Source organism: Mugil cephalus, chromosome 1 (genome assembly GCF_022458985.1).
Source record: "Mugil cephalus isolate CIBA_MC_2020 chromosome 1, CIBA_Mcephalus_1.1, whole genome shotgun sequence".
Taxonomy (NCBI): domain Eukaryota; kingdom Metazoa; phylum Chordata; class Actinopteri; order Mugiliformes; family Mugilidae; genus Mugil; species Mugil cephalus.
Genome location: NC_061770.1, coordinates 27,564,319 through 27,581,154, shown reverse-complemented (window position 1 = coordinate 27,581,154; position 16,836 = coordinate 27,564,319). Strand labels below are relative to the sequence as shown.

At 45.4% G+C, this 16,836-nt stretch overlaps 1 protein-coding gene across 2 annotated transcripts in view; it reads left to right on the top strand.

The window, feature by feature from the left end:
• plxna3 (plexin A3) overlaps positions 1 to 15,138 on the top strand; it is a 56,545-nt gene extending 41,407 nt beyond the window's left edge. Inside the window, exons 26-38 of one of the 2 annotated variants that reach the window (XM_047585595.1) lie at positions 1,239 to 1,394; positions 6,103 to 6,203; positions 6,309 to 6,375; positions 6,520 to 6,666; positions 6,873 to 7,032; positions 9,197 to 9,300; positions 9,394 to 9,490; positions 10,135 to 10,212; positions 10,322 to 10,434; positions 10,656 to 10,825; positions 12,304 to 12,516; positions 14,396 to 14,546; positions 14,781 to 15,138. In XM_047585595.1, the coding sequence (XP_047441551.1) occupies positions 1,239 to 1,394; positions 6,103 to 6,203; positions 6,309 to 6,375; positions 6,520 to 6,666; positions 6,873 to 7,032; positions 9,197 to 9,300; positions 9,394 to 9,490; positions 10,135 to 10,212; positions 10,322 to 10,434; positions 10,656 to 10,825; positions 12,304 to 12,516; positions 14,396 to 14,546; positions 14,781 to 14,876 (1,653 nt within the window). In that variant the 3' untranslated portion in view covers positions 14,877 to 15,138. The remainder of the gene's footprint in view (positions 1 to 1,238; positions 1,395 to 6,102; positions 6,204 to 6,308; positions 6,376 to 6,519; positions 6,667 to 6,872; positions 7,033 to 9,196; positions 9,301 to 9,393; positions 9,491 to 10,134; positions 10,213 to 10,321; positions 10,435 to 10,655; positions 10,826 to 12,303; positions 12,517 to 14,395; positions 14,547 to 14,780) is intronic. The other variant, XM_047585602.1, reaches the window with a different exon arrangement.
• The last annotated feature ends 1,698 nt before the right edge of the window (positions 15,139 to 16,836 follow it).

Here is a 16,836-nt window from a genome sequence, read left to right as displayed (position 1 = left end):
CAGCACAGCTACAACACAACCACAACACAGGTACAACACAACAACAACAACACCACTACAACACAACAACAGCACAGCTACAACACAACAACAGCACAGCTACAACACAACTACTACAACAACAACAACACAACAACAGCACAGCTACAACACAACACAACACAACAACAGCACAGCTACAACACAACTACAACAGCACAGCTACAACACAACAAAAACACAACAACAACACAACAACAACACAGCTACAACTACAACAACACAGCTACAACACAACTACAACAACACAGCTACAACACAACAACAACACCACTACAACATAACACAACACAGCTACAACACAACACAACAACAACACAGCTACAACTACAACAACACAGCTACAACACAACAACACCACAACAACAACACCACTACAACAAAAACACAACAACAGCACAGCTACAACACAACAACAACACAACAATACAACTACAACACAACTACAACATAGCTACAACACAACAACAACAACACCACTACAACACAACCACAACAACAACACAGCTACAACACAACAACAACAACAACACCACTACAACTACAACACAACAACAGCACAGCTACAACACAACAACAGCACAGCTACAACACAGCTACAGCACAACTACTACAACACAACTATAACACAACAACAACACAGCTACAACACAACAACAACACATCTGCCTACACCATGAGGGTCTGTTGTTCCCTGGGATCAAGGAGCACCCGGTCCTCAAGGAGCTGGATGTAGGCACAACACAACACAACAACACAACTACAACAACACAAGCACAACAACAGAACACAACTACAACAACACCACAACTACTACAACACAACAACAACATCACAACTATACAACCACACATATATACATCTGTATACATAGATGTAGATCTTGTATCTATAAATTATCTATAATATATCCAGACGTACAGATATCGATCTATATAGATCTATCTATATATATCTATATATATAGAGATAGATCTATATCTCTACATCTACATAACATATCCAGACATATAGACATAGATTAAAATTCACCTGAGTCCAGTTCCTCCAGCCCCACCCAGACCTGGTCTCAGTCTAGAATCCACCTGGAGTCAGTGACAGTAAAGCAGTAAAACCTGGTTTAAATAGGAAGGAGGAAACACTTTAACACCACTTATAAATATGTGTATCATTAATTATTAATTAACGTGTCTGTTCAGTCTCCAGCCAACGTGGAGAAAGCGCTTCGTCTCTTCAGTCAGCTGCTCAACAACAAGATGTTCCTGCTGACCTTCATCCACACTCTGGAGGCTCAGAGGTCCTTCTCCATGAGGGACCGAGGGAATGTGGCCTCACTGCTGATGGCCGCCCTGCAGGTAACCAGTCTGCTAACGAGTCTGCTAACGAGTCAGATAACGAGTCAGATAACAAGTCTACTAACGAGTCTGCTAACGAGTCTCCTAACGAGTCTGCTAACGAGTCTGCTAACGAGTCTACTAACAAGTCTACTAACGAGTCTGCTAACGAGTCTGCTAACGAGTCAGATAACGAGTCTACTAACAAGTCTACTAACGAGTCTCCTAACGAGTCTGCTAACGAGTCTACTAACGAGTCTACTAACGAGTCAGATAACAAGTCTACTAACGAGTCTGCTGCTAATAAGCCTGTCTGGTTATCTGACTCGTTATCTAACTCGTTATCTGACTCGTTATATATCTGGTAATCAGACTCGTTATCTGACTCGTTATCTTGTTTACTGTTTATTTAAGAAAGGGACAGTGCAATTTCATAGAACACATGATTACCCATGGTTAAAAAAGCCAGAATTAGCCAGAAGGCTAGTTTTCATCTGTAGTCCCCTGGCCTTGATGTAAAAAAGGCAATAATAAGCATACAATACATGTACAATATAATACAAGATACATAAACAACACTTACTGTATAATTAAAAAAAAAAAAAAAAAAAACAATCAAAATACAACACAACATTTTATCATAACATCAAAACATCAGAGCATCACAACATATTTTAGTGTTGGCAGCTATAGGTGTTGATAAGCCACGTTCTCAGTTTTTTTGTAAAGCCCTTGTATGTCGTGAGCAGTTTAATCTCCTCAGGTATTGAGTTCCACACACTTGCACTCCTTACTGACCAGGCCGACTTACTGAAAGTGCTCCTGCGCAAAGGAATATAACAGTCACCTCTGACAGAGCCTCGAGTGACACGCTCAAGGCTGTTTCTTTGGCTGATGAACTCTGCCAGAGGATCTGGAGCCAATTTATGGAGCACTTTGTAGGTCAGTTTTAGGTCTGCAAATGTGTGAAGACTGTCCCAATTTAAAATACTATACTTTTTTAAAATTTCACAGTGATGATAGTGCCTAGGTTTTTTATCCATAACTTTAATTGCTTGTTTGTACAAGATTTCCAATGTTTTTTTGAGCTCTGACCAGCCTGGGACCAGCTAGTTAGGCAGTAGTAATTAGGCAGTAAATGACTGAAAATCATCGAATGCAAGTACATTTTTGCGGCTTCAGTAGACATTTCATTTCGAATTGCACGAAAATTAATGAGGTTTAACTTGATTTTTTTACACAATTTGCCAATATGGGCTTTAAAGGAAAGCTCAGAATCGATTATTATCCAAAGATATTTATATTGGTTGACAATTTGTATTTTTTCTCCATTAACATGTATGTCGGGGTCAAGTGATACTTTGTTTGTTTTAGTGAAATACATGCCTACAGTTTAAGAAACATTTAGCTGTAGACAGCACTCCTGCAACCAACTTGTAACACAGGACATTGCTTTGATGAGTTGAGCGGCAACAATGTCTTTGGTGTGACCATGAACAAAGAAAACCGTATCGTCTGCATACATTACGCATTCAGCTTCTGGACAGACAGTGGGCAAATCATTAATATAAAGACTAAATAAAAGGGGGCCTAATATTGATCCCTGAGGGACTCCAGAGGTTAGCCTGAGAGAGTCAGATATGCAGTCGTTAACAGATACAGATTGTGTTCGATCATGCAGATATGATTCAATCCATCCCACAGCGTTTTGAGAGAAGTTAAATTTTGAGAGTTTGGTTAGAAGAACAGAGTGATTTACTGTATCAAAAGCTTTCCTGAGGTCCAAAAACACCGCCCCTACAACTCCACCCTTATCGAGAAATTTTTTTATTTTCTCAATAAGGAAGCAAGTAGCCATCTCAGTGGAATGCTTGGATCTGAAACCAAACTGCATGGCATGGAGAGAGGGGGAGCTGCTGTTTAAATGATGGACAATCTGCTGTGACACCCATTTTTCTGCGATTTTGGAAATGGCTGGAAGAATGCTTATTGGGCGGTAGTTATGCAGAGATGTTGGGTCACCAGATTTAAAGACAGGGGTAACAATGGCAGATTTCCAGGCCTTTGGAAATTGACCTGATGAAGCTGAAAGATTGATGATTGAGGCAATCGGAGTGGCAAGAGCTGAACCTAGATCTTTGAGCATGTTCGAATCCATTCCAAAAACATCCTTTGCTTTTGATGGTTTGAGTGATCGAATTAAATCAATAACTTTAGTCTCAGTAATATTTGTAAAGGTTAAAGACTGCGTTGCAGACGATACAGGGTATTCTCTCCTTTGTTTTACTGTGAACTTATCAGAAATTTCTGACACAGACTCAATGAAGTAGTTGTTGAAAGCATCAGCCATCACTTGAGGTTCTGTCAAGACATTTCCATTTAATTGAATTTGCATTAGTTTTGTTTTTTTGGGGATCACCCAATAGTTTTTTAATATAATTCCAGGTTATTTTAGAATTCCCCCTTGCACTATTCAAGGCAGTAATGAAAAAGTCAGCTTTAGACTTTCTTATTTCTTTCACTACCCTATTTCTCAACGAAACAAATTGGTGTCTGTTGTGCCCTAATTTGAGTGACAACTTCAAAGAGTTGTCTCGTTCTTTCATGAGTTTAAGAATAGATCTGTTTAACCAGGGAAGGCCGTTCTTTCTAGCTTTTAATTTATTATCCGTGTAAATTGTGTAATTATTTGTTGTATTTTATTAGCCATATTAGAACAATCCATATCCAAGTTTTTGCCGGTGAACAATTCATCCCAGTTTACTTCTTTGATTGAGTCTTGAAAGTTTTGTTGTTCCTGTTTTGGTATCCTAAAGAGTTCAGTGGCGGCCAAGGGTTTGAAGCGTTTTTTATTTAATTTTCTTGTGATCATTATAAGATTGTGATCAGACATTCCTGTGAGCATATTGTATGACTTCAAAATCCTTTCTGGTCTATTAGTAAAAGTTAAATCAATCTGGGTGCTCGTGAAATTTGTAATTCTTGTAGGGCCATTAATTACCTGAGTCATATCCATATCATCCATAACCTTTTTCAAATTTTTCCTAACTTTGTTAACTTTCCAATTAACATTTAAGTCACCCATTATTATCACCTCTTTTGCAGGATTGAGTTGTTTCAATAAAATTTCCAACTTTTCAAAAAAATCCACATTTGAAGAAGGAGGCCTATAAATAACTATAAGAATAAAAGACATTTGCTGTGACAAGGAAACAGTTAGTCCAAGAATTTCTAATCCATTTTCATCTGTGACATATATCTCATTGCAGTTAAAGGTGTCCTTGGCATAAATCATAACACCTCCTCCCTTGGAACCCTGTCTGTCTTTTCTGAAAATTTTATAACCAGGTACAGACAGTATTGCTGAGGGCGAAGATTCACGAAGCCATGTCTTGGATAGGCAGAGGAAGTCAATATTAGAGTCGGTGAGAAGGTGATGGACCTGATCACTTTTTGGTAGAATACTTCGTATATTTAAGTGTGCGCAGAGAATGCCTTTTGATTTATGTATTGAATCCCATATTAGTTTAGAGTTATTGACGGTTTGAAACACCCTAAATTTACGGTGTTTTAATATTGCAGGATTTGGCAGCCTCTTATTTATTTTATTGGCAATGTTTGCAAGTGGCTTTGCACTGCTTGTTTCCACATCAGCCAAAAGACCTCCGCCTACCGTTGGCCCAGTAAACGAAGGTGGAAGCCCAGCTAATGGGGGTGTAGGCCCAGGTAGCTGAGGTGGAGGCCCAGATAGTAAAGGTGGAGGCCCAGCTAGCAGAGGTGGAAGCCCAGGTAGCGGAGGTGGAGGCCCAGATAGTAAAGGTGGAGGCCCAGCTAGCAGAGGTATTGGCCCAGATAGCAGAGGTGGAGGCCCAACGATCAGAGGTGGAGGCCCGGCTAGCAGAGGTGGAGGCCCAACGATCAGAGGTGGGGGCCCGGCTAGCAGAGGTGGGAGCCCAGCTAGCAGAGGTGGAAGCCCAGGTAGCGGAGGTGGAGGCCCAACGATCAGAGGTGGGGGCCCAGCTAGCGGTGGTGGAGGCCAAGCTAGCAGTGGTATTGGGTGAGCTAGCAATGTTGTTAGCCCGGCTGCCCGAGATGAAGGCCCCGTTAACAGTAATGTTGGCCCAGCTAGCGAAGGTGAAGGCCCAGCTGGTACTGGCCCAGGGTTTAGTTCAACATCACCAGCCAAAAGAAGTATCAGCAAGAGGTTAAGAACATCCAGGAGTGGTTTGCCTGTAACAGCCTTTTCCTGCTCACCTGGGGGTGGCCTAGCATGGCCATAGTCCAGTACCCGTGTAAATAACATGTGCTGGCTCCATCTGGCTGGATACAAAGTTAGAGTGTCCCTTTTTCTTGGACAAGTTGAACATAACAGAAGATAGAGAGTTATCCAAGCAACAGAGGAATATGTTGATAGCACAATCCAAGGTCCACTTTGCTTTTTGATTTTTATGATTTTTTAAGCAAACACTCAGGACCTCCCCAACTGTGTGCCTGCAGCCTGGCAGCCATCTTTGGGACTCTAGACTCTATCTAGAATCTATCTGGTTATCAGACTCGTTATCTGACTCGTTATAAGACTCGTTATCTGACTCGTTATCTGTCTCATTATCTATCTGGTTAACAGACTCGTTATCTATCTTGTTATCTATCTGGTTATCAGAGTCGTTATCTATCTCGTTATCTGACTCGTTATGTGCCTCGTTATCTGACTCGTTATCTGCCTCGTTAGGGCCGGATGGAGTATGCCACCATGGTGCTGAAGCAGCTGCTGGCCGACCTGATTGAGAAGAACCTGGAGAACAGGAACCATCCCAAACTGCTGCTTAGGAGGTCAGAGGTCACAGCCCTGCATCTGTTTCCTGCTGCTCCTTCACAATAAAAGTCTCATTCAGCTCCACTAGGATCCGGTTCTAATGACCTCTGACCTGTGTTTAGGACCGAGTCTGTTGCTGAGAAGATGTTGACCAACTGGTTTACCTTCCTCCTGCATCGATTCCTCAAGGTACTCCTCCTGCTCCTCCTCTTCCTCCTCCTCTTCATCTTCCTCCTCCTTTTCCTTGTCCTCCAGTCCTCTCGTCTTCCCTCCTTCATCTTCTCCGACCATGAGGAACCAGATCAAAGCTGCTCTTAATGTGCCCCCCTCCAGGAGTGTGCCGGGGAGCCTCTCTTCATGTTGTACTGTGCCATAAAGCAGCAGATGGAGAAAGGGCCCATTGACGCCATCACAGGAGAAGCTCGTTATTCTCTGAGTGAAGACAAACTCATCAGGCAGCAGATCGACTACAAGCAGCTGGTAATTATTAGTCTAATTCATGTCTAATTACTGTCTAATCTAATCTAATTAATGTATTATGTCTAATTAATGTCTAATTACTGTTTAAATACTCTCTAATTACCTGTAAACGATGTGTAGTGTCCAATTAGTGTCCAATAATGTTGGGTGTGGGTCACCAGTGTAATAACCCTGGTGGTGCAGTAACCCCGGTATCTCTGAACCAGACCCTGATGTGCGTCCCCCCGGAGGCTGAAGCCGGGACTGAGGTTCCTGTGAAGGTGCTGAACTGTGACACCGTGACTCAGGTTAAAGACAAACTGCTGGACGCTGTTTACAAAGGAATCCCCTTCTCCCAGAGACCGCAGGCAGACGACATGGACCTGGGTAACCGCATCCATTCATCCATTCATCCATTCATCTATTCATATATTCATCCATTCATCTATTCATCCATTCATTCATCCATTCATGTATTCATATATTCATCCATTCATCCATTCATCTATTCATCCATTCATTCATTTATTCATCCATTCATCTATTCATTCATCCATTCATGTATTCATCCATTCATCCATTCATTCATTTATTCATCCATTCATCATTCATCCATTCATTCATATATTCATCCATTCATATATTCATCCATTCATGTATTCATCCATTCATATATTCATCCATTCATCTATTCATCCATTTATTCATCTATTCATCCATTCATCCATTCATTCATTCATTAATTCATCCATTCATCTATTCATCCATTTATTCATTTATTCATCCATTCATCTATTTATTCATCCATTCATATATTCATCCATTCATGTATTCATCCATTCATATATTCATCCATTCATCTATTCATCCATTCATGTATTCATCCATTCATGTATTCATCCATTCATATATTCATCTATTCATCCATTCATCCATTTATTCATCTATTCATCCATTCATCTATTCATCCATCCATTCATCCATTCATCTATTCATTCATCCATTCATCCATTCATGTATTCATCCATTCATGTATTCATCCATTCATATATTCATCCATTCATCCATTCATTCATTTATGTATTCATCCATTCATGTATTCATCCATTCATCCATTCATTCATTCATCCATTCATCTATTCATGTATTCATCCATTCATCTATTCATTCATCTATTCATCCATTCATCCATTTATTCATCTATTCATCCATTCATCCATTCATTCATCCATTCATTCATTAATTCATCCATTCATCTATTCATTCATCTATTCATCCATTCATCCCTTCATTCATTTATTCATCTATTCATCCATTCATCTATTCATTCATCCATTCTATTCATTCATCCATTCATCCATTCATGTATTCATCCATTCATGTATTCATCCATTCATGTATTCATCCATTTATGTATTCATCCATTCATGTATTCATCCATTCATTCATTCATCTATTCATCTATTCATGTATTCATCCATTCATCCATTCATCTATTCATTCATCTATTCATCCATTCATCCCTTCATTCATTTATTCATCTATTCATCCATTCATCTATTCATTCATCCATTCATGTATTCATCCATTCATCTATTCATTCATCCATTCATCCATCCATTCATCTATTCATCCATTCATTCATTTATTCATCCATTCATCTATTCATGTATTCATCCATTCATATATTCATTCATCTATTCATCCATTCATCTATTCATTCATCTATTCATCCATTTATTCATCTATTCATCCATTCATCTATTCATCCATTCATTCATTTATTCATCCATTCATCTATTCATGTATTCATCCATTCATATATTCATCTATTCATCCATTCATTCATTTATTCATCCATTCATCTATTCATCCATTCATCTATTTATTCATCCATCCATTCATCTATTCATCCATTTATTCATCCATTTATTCATTTATTCATCCATTCATATATTCATCTATTCATCCATTTATTCATTTATTCATCCACTCATCTATTTATTCATCCATTTATTCATCCATTCATCCATCTATCCACTTGTTTTTTTTAATGTTCCTGAGTTAAATCCAGATGAATTAATGTCTCATATCTGGTTCTGGTCTCATATCTGGTTCCTGGTCTCATATCTGGTTCCTGGTCTCATATCTGGTTCCTGGTCTCATATCTGGTTCTGGTCTCATATCTGGTTCCTGGTCTTATATCTGGTTCTGGTCTCATATCTGGCTCCTGGTCCTTAAACTAATGTAAACATGTATTTGTCACATTAGAACATCATCAACATCATCACATTAGAAACATCAGGACACTTGTTCTTCTTCATGGTTCCTAATAAACCAGGTCAGAGGGGGACCTTGTAGACCACATTAGACCCTGATTAGACCTGAGGATGTTTCCTGGATCTTCTCTGATTGGCTCAATGAAAACCACATGACACTAAACCTCACTGAGAGGAACCAGGAACCAGGAACCACATATGGTTCCTGGTCCACGGCAGGTTAAAAAGCTAAATGCTAAATGCTAGCGGTGTGTGTGTGTCTGTGTCGTCAGAGTGGCGTCAGGGTCGACTGACCAGGATCATCCTGCAGGACGAAGACGTCACGACCAAGATCGAAAGCGACTGGAAGAGACTCAACACGTTAGCGCACTATCAGGTTAGCTTCATTAGCTCGTTAGTGTTTGTTACCAGTTAGCTTGTTAGAACATGAAGGCATTTCATTATAATGATGATGATGATGTGTTGCTAGGTAACCGATGGTTCTCTGGTGGCTCTGGTCCAGAAGCAGGTCTCAGCCTACAACATCGCCAACTCCTTCACCTTCACCAGATCACTGAGCAGATACGGTACACAACATCTACACAACATCTACACAACTCCTTCACCTTCACCAGATCACTGAGCAGATACGGTACACAACATCTACACAACATCTACACAACATCTACACAACTCCTTCACCTTCACCAGATCACTGAGCAGATACGGTACACAACATCTACACAACATCTACACAACATCTACACAACTCCTTCACCTTCACCAGATCACTGAGCAGATACGGTACACAACATCTACACAACATCTACACAACATCTACACATGATGGACAGCAGTGGTTGTCGGCCCGTGGTCTGCAGCAGCTAATCCACCATAGAAGAAGACGTGATGACATCGTCTTCACTCTGGGACCTGGATCCAGTCAGATCCATCACGAAGGTCGACAGGAACGTAGAACACTCACAAGGTTCCACCTAGAACTTTTACTGGACGTGGTCTGAGACCAGAAGACCATGGACCACTTAGTCCACCTCATGTCCTCTACTGTCCACATGATACGTTGGATGTGGCAACGCTAAGCTAAGCTAGCTGGAACCATGATCTGAGTAGAAACCAGGACCTGGAGGACTGAGAACCTCCACAGACCTGGGGGGGTTCCTGAACCCAGACAACTACAGTCACATGTTCTTGTCTCTGTTTGTGTCCTCAGAGTCTTTACTGAGGACGTCCAGCAGTCCAGACAGTCTGAGGTCCAGAGCCCCCATGATCACCCCGGACCAGGAGACAGGTACCGGCTCTCTCAGGGTCTCTGGGACCTGTAGAACCAGTAGATCCAGTAGAACCAGTAGAACCTGGAGAACCTGGAGAACCAGTAGCAGATTGTGTTATGTGTCCAGGAACCAAACTGTGGCATCTGGTGAAGAACCATGAACACAGCGACCAGAGAGAAGGAGACAGAGGCAGCAAGATGGTCTCAGAGATCTACCTGACCAGACTGCTGGCTACCAAGGTAACACAACCACTACACAACCACTACACAACCTGACCAGACTGCTGGCTACCAAGGTAACACAACCACTACACAACCACTACACAACCTGACCAGACTGCTGGCTACCAAGGTAACACAACCACTACACAACCACTACACAACCACTACACAACCATGCGGTGTGTGACCAGGCCCCTGGTTGCCGTGGTAACCCAGTGTGTGGCTCCTCCCTCCACCAGGGGACGCTGCAGAAGTTCGTGGACGACCTCTTTGAGACGGTGTTTAGCACCGCCCACCGCGGCTCCGCGCTGCCATTGGCCATTAAATACATGTTCGACTTCCTGGACGAGCAGGCGGATCGGAGGCAGATCAGCGACCCCGACGTCCGGCACACCTGGAAGAGCAACTGGTGAGACCTGGTCCAGACCTGGTCCAGACCTGGTCCAGACCTGGTCCAGACCTGGACCAGACCTGGACCCGTAGACACGTAGGGTTTGTGTGTGTGGTATTTGTGTGTGTGTTTTAGACAAACACACACACAAATACACACACAAATACACACATACACTAACATAACAAAGTAACAAATATATAAGTTTGTAGACCTGGACCCGTCCTCCTCCAGGTCCTCCTCCTCCTCCAGGTCCTCCTCCAGATCCTCCTCCAGGTCCTCCTCCTCCTCCAGGTCCTCCTCCAGGTCCTCCTCCTCCTCCAGGTCCTCCTCCTCCTCCAGATCCTCCTCCTCCTCCAGGTCTAGATTCTCCTCCAGGTCCTACTCCAGGTCCTCCTCCAGGTCCTCTGGTGTAGCTCCTAGCTGAGCCTAAAGGAGTCTGGCCTGAGGAGTGACTCCAGGTGTGGTGTCAGGGAGGAGGTGTCAGGGAGGAGGTGTGATGTCAGGGAGGAGGTGTGATGTCAGGGAGGAGGTGTCAGTGAGGAGGTGCAGGGAGGAGGTGTCAGTGAGGAGGTGTGATGTCAGGGAGGAGGAGTCAGGGAGGATGTGTCAGGGAGGAGGTGTCAGGGAGGAGGAGTCAGGGAGGAGGTGCAGGGAGGAGGTGAGGAGGTGTCAGGGAGGAGGAGTCAGGGAGGAGGTGCAGGGAGGAGGTGAGGAGGTGTCAGGGAGGAGATATCAGTGAGGAGTTGTCTGGGTTCAGGACCCCCCCAGGTCCGTGGAGGTTCTCAGTCCTCCAGGTCCTGGTTTCTACTCAGATCATGGTTCCAGCTAGCTTAGCTTAGCGTTGCCACATCCAACGTATCATGGGGACAGTAGAGGACATGAGGTGGACTAAGTGGTCCATGGTCTTCTGGTCTCAGGGAGGAGGTGCAGGGAGGTGTGATGTTAGTGAGGAGGAGTCAGGGAGGAGGTGCAGGGAGGAGGTGTCAGGGAGGAGGTGAGGAGGTGTCAGGGAGGAGCTGCAGGGAGGAGGAGTCAGGGAGGAGGTGCAGGGAGGAGGTGTGATGTTAGTGAGGAGGTGCAGGGAGGAGGTGCAGGGAGGAGGTGCAGGGAGGAGCTGGGCTTGAGCCCGTTGCTACGTATGAGGCATCATGTCATTGATCCATAGAACGAGTCACATCCACAGACTGAATCCTAGAATCTGATCAAGAGACTGAAGAGAAATAAATAGCAGATCTAATTTAGAACCAGTGTTGCTCTTCATCCATGTGACCAGAGGAACGTTCTCCTGCTCTCAGCACATCTCACCGCAGAACGTTCTTTAGGAACCTTTCATCTCTACCTCCATCTAGGAACAACCTGGAGGGAACGTCAGGGTTCTAGAGGTTTATCAGTGTCTGGCCTCTAGGGGGAGCTCTTCTTTAGGAACACGAGTCTAGAATGTCAGTGTCAAACATGTGTCCCCGTGTGTCCCCGTGTGTCCCCGTGTCCTCCAGCCTCCCTCTCAGGTTCTGGGTCAACGTCATCAAGAACCCTCAGTTTGTGTTCGACATCCATAAGAGCAGCATCACGGACGCCTGCCTCTCTGTGGTGGCTCAGACCTTCATGGATTCCTGCTCCACGTCCGAGCATCGACTTGGAAAAGACTCGCCCTCCAACAAGCTGCTCTACGCTAAGGACATCCCCAACTACAAGAGCTGGGTGGAAAGGTAGCTAGCACGCTAACACGCTAAGGACATCCCCAACTACAAGAGCTGGGTGGAAAGGTAGCTAGCACGCTAACACGCTAAGGACATCCCCAACTACAAGAGCTGGGTGGAAAGGTAGCTAGCACGCTAACACGCTAAGGACATCCCCAACTACAAGAGCTGGGTGGAAAGGTAGCTAGCACGCTAACACGCTAAGGACATCCCCAACTACAAGAGCTGGGTGGAAAGGTAGCTAGCACGCTAACACGCTAAGGACATCCCCAACTACAAGAGCTGGGTGGAAAGGTAGCTAGCACGCTAACACGCTAAGGACATCCCCAACTACAAGAGCTGGGTGGAAAGGTAGCTAGCACGCTAACACGCTAAGGACATCCCCAACTACAAGAGCTGGGTGGAAAGGTAGCTAGCACGCTAACACGCTAAGGACATCCCCAACTACAAGTGCTGGGTGGAAAGGTAGCTAGCACGCTAACACGCTAAGGACATCCCCAACTACAAGAGCTGGGTGGAAAGGTAGCTAGCACGCTAACACGCTAAGGACATCCCCAACTACAAGAGCTGGGTGGAAAGGTAGCTAGCACGCTAACACGCTAAGGACATCCCCAACTACAAGAGCTGGGTGGAAAGGTAGCTAGCACGCTAACACGCTAAGGACATCCCCAACTACAAGTGCTGGGTGGAAAGGTAGCTAGCACGCTAACACGCTAAGGACATCCCCAACTACAAGAGCTGGGTGGAAAGGTAGCTAGCACGCTAACACGCTAAGGACATCCCCAACTACAAGAGCTGGGTGGAAAGGTAGCTAGCACGCTAACACGCTAAGGACATCCCCAACTACAAGAGCTGGGTGGAAAGGTAGCTAGCACGCTAACACGCTAAGGACATCCCCAACTACAAGAGCTGGGTGGAAAGGTAGCTAGCACGCTAACACGCTAAGGACATCCCCAACTACAAGAGCTGGGTGGAAAGGTAGCTAGCACGCTAACACGCTAAGGACATCCCCAACTACAAGAGTTGGGTGGCTAGCTCTCTCCTCTTGCTAGCTCTCTCCTCCTGCTAGCTCTCTCCTCTTGCTAGCTCTCTCTCCTCTTGCTAGCTCTCTCCTCCTGCTAGCTCTCTCCTCCTGCTAGCTCTCTCCTCTTGCTAGCTCTCTCTCCTCCTGCTAGCTCTCTCCTCTTGCTAGCTCTCTCCTCTTGCTAGCTCTCTCCTCCTGCTAGCTCTCTCCTCTTGCTAGCTCTCTCTCCTCCTGCTAGCTCTCTCCTCCTGCTAGCTCTCTACTCTTGCTAGCTCTCTCTCCTCCTGCTAGCTCTCTCCTCCTGCTAGCTCTCTCCTCTTGCTAGCTCTCTCCTCCTGCTAGCTCTCTCCTCTTGCTAGCTCTCTCTCCTCTTGCTAGCTCTCTCCTCCTGCTAGCTCTCTCCTCCTGCTAGCTCTCTCCTCTTGCTAGCTCTCTCTCCTCCTGCTAGCTCTCTCCTCTTGCTAGCTCTCTCCTCCTGCTAGCTCTCTCCTCTTGCTAGCTCTCTCCTCCTGCTAGCTCTCTCCTCCTGCTAGCTCTCTCCTCCTGCTAGCTCTCTCCTCTTGCTAGCTCCCTCCTCCTGCTAGCTCTCTCCTCTTGCTAGCTCTCTCCTCCTGCTAGCTCTCTCCTCTTGCTAGCTCTCTCCTCTTGCTAGCTCTCTCCTCCTGCTAGCTCTCTCCTCCTGCTAGCTCTCTCCTCAGTTATTTAGAACCGGTCTAGTTTTACTTGGTCTAGAAACACCAGTTAAAAACTGATCTATAGTTTGAAGTTTCTGCTAAAGTAGAAACTCAGTAGAAACGTGTTATTCTGGTCCAGAGGTTAAATGACGGAGGAGCTCTGTGCTAACGCTGGGTCTGTGTCCTCCAGGTACTACAGGGACATCTCCAAGATGCCCAGCATCAGCGATCAGGACATGGACGCCTACCTGGTGGAACAGTCCCGTCTCCACGGCAACGAGTTCAACACACTGAGCGCGCTCAGTGAGCTCTACTTCTACATCAACAAGTACAAGGAAGAGGTGAGACTCAGAGAAGATCTGATATCTGATGTCCATTATGTCCATTATGTCTAATGTGTCCGTTGTGTCCTCCTGTCTCCTCCTGTGTCCTCCTGTCTCCTCCTGTCTCCTCCTGTGTCCTCCTGTCTCCTCCTGTCTCCTCCTGTCTCCTCCTGTGTCCTCCTGTCTCCTCCTGTCTCCTCCTGTGTCCTCCTGTCTCCTCCTGTCTCCTCCTGTGTCCTCCTGTCTCCTCAGATCCTCACCGCCTTGGACCGGGACGGATACTGTCGCAAACACAAGCTGAGACACAAACTGGAGCAAGCCATCAACCTGATGTCTGGGAGCAGCTGAGAGGAGGGGGGGCTGCGTGGACTGATGGGGGAGGAGGACGGATGGACGGGGTGGGGGGTGTGGGGGGGGCTAAGGATTCAGAACCAGGATCAGGACTGAGCTTTAATAAGGACCTGGATCCAGATGTTTCAACCACTCGATGTTTCTTGTCTGGACAATCACTCGGTACCACAGCACACTGAGCCCCCCCACCCCGCACTGAGCCCCCCCACCCCGCACTGAGCCGAAGCCCGACCGACCAGAACCTGTGTCCCCTCCCCCCCGACATCCCCCCCCCCCCCCCCCCCCCAGAAGACTCTTTAGTAACTGCCCGACCAATCAAGACTGTGGAACAACCTCCAGGAGTTTGAATACATTCCAGCACAGGCTGTAAATAAAGAGAAGTGGACTAACCGGCCCGCTTCAGGACCAGAACCATCCACAACCGCTCTCCATGCCATGCTTTACAGCTACAAGCCCAGCGGACCGGGCTGGACCGGACTGGACCAGAACTGGACCAAAACCAAGCCAGACTCCAGAGTTCTTTAAGACGTGAGGCCAAACATGAGGAAGAAGATTTAGAGACGTTAACGTGGAACAAGGACTGAGCTGAACCTGAACAGAGACCAGCGTCCTCCTCCATCAGAGAGACAGGGAGCCAGGAGACCAGGACCGGGACCGGGACCAGGACCAGGACCAGGACCAGGACCAGGACCACCACATCTCAGAGCCAGGACCCAGTCTGATCTGGTTCTGGAATCAGACCCTGGCAGTGACGTTTGGACGGAGAATGAGGGCTGGTGACCTGGGTCTGAAGACCTGGACCTGGGTCTGAAGACCTGGACCTGGATCTGAAGACCTGGATGCTCTGGTTCTCCTTCTGGGTTCTGTGGTCCAACGTTTCCCCGTCAAACCACCTCTTTAGTTTCTAACATTTGTCCAGAAGAAGGTTCAGTCATCGCATTCCACCGTTAGACGCTAACGGCGACGCTAGGCAGCTACGCTAAGTCCGTTAGCGTCTTGTCAGAGACGCTGCAGAACCAGTTCGGTTCTTGTTCTTCTGAACTGGTGGTTTTGGGGGAATGTTGGACCCGGTCGAGTCTCAGCGACGCCATAAAACTACGAAGCACCTTTTTACTTTCTGGCTGTTTCACTGTCATTTAAATATTTGGGGCCAAAAGGACCCGAGGAGGAGGAGGAGGAGGACGAGGAGGAGGAGGAAGAAGAGGGGGGGGTCTGATACGAGACTTTTGCCTTTTTATGCTTCATGACGCGTTCGGACAGAACGACGCTGGAAACTCATTCAGTCACTGATCGACTAAGAAACTGATTCTATAGATTTTATTTTTCATTTCAGTCCAGACGTTAGAGAGATGGTCCAGTGAACCAGGAGGAGGAGGAGGAGAAGGAGGAGAAGGAGGAGGAGAAGGAGGAGGAGGAGGATGAAGAAGAAACGATGAGTTCAGACGTTTAAACATCTGATCAGGAAATTAGTTTCTACACATGTTAAAATATTAGAGAACAATCAGCTGATCGTCAGTTAATAAACAGCTGATCATCAGTTAATAAACAGCTGATCATCAGTTAATAAACAGCTGATCGTCAGTTAATAAACAGCTGATCATCAGTTAATAAACAGCTGATCATCAGTTAATAAACAGCTGATCATCAGTTAATAAACAGCTGATCATCAGTTAATAAACAGCTGATCGTCAGTTAATTAACAGCTGATAAACACTATTAACTAATAATCTGACCTGAACTCTTTCATCAATGAACTCAAACTAAATTCAGTTTAAATTCAGCGAATCAGATCAGTGTTTGTTGGGTTTCCATGGTGACTTTGAATGGGGGGGGGGGGGGGGGGGGGGGGGGGGGCTAATTCCTGGAACAATAACACATCACACGCACTAACACACTCTGAGAATCTTGTTTTCTGCGGATATTTATTTTATTTATTTTGACTCGGCTTCTATTTATT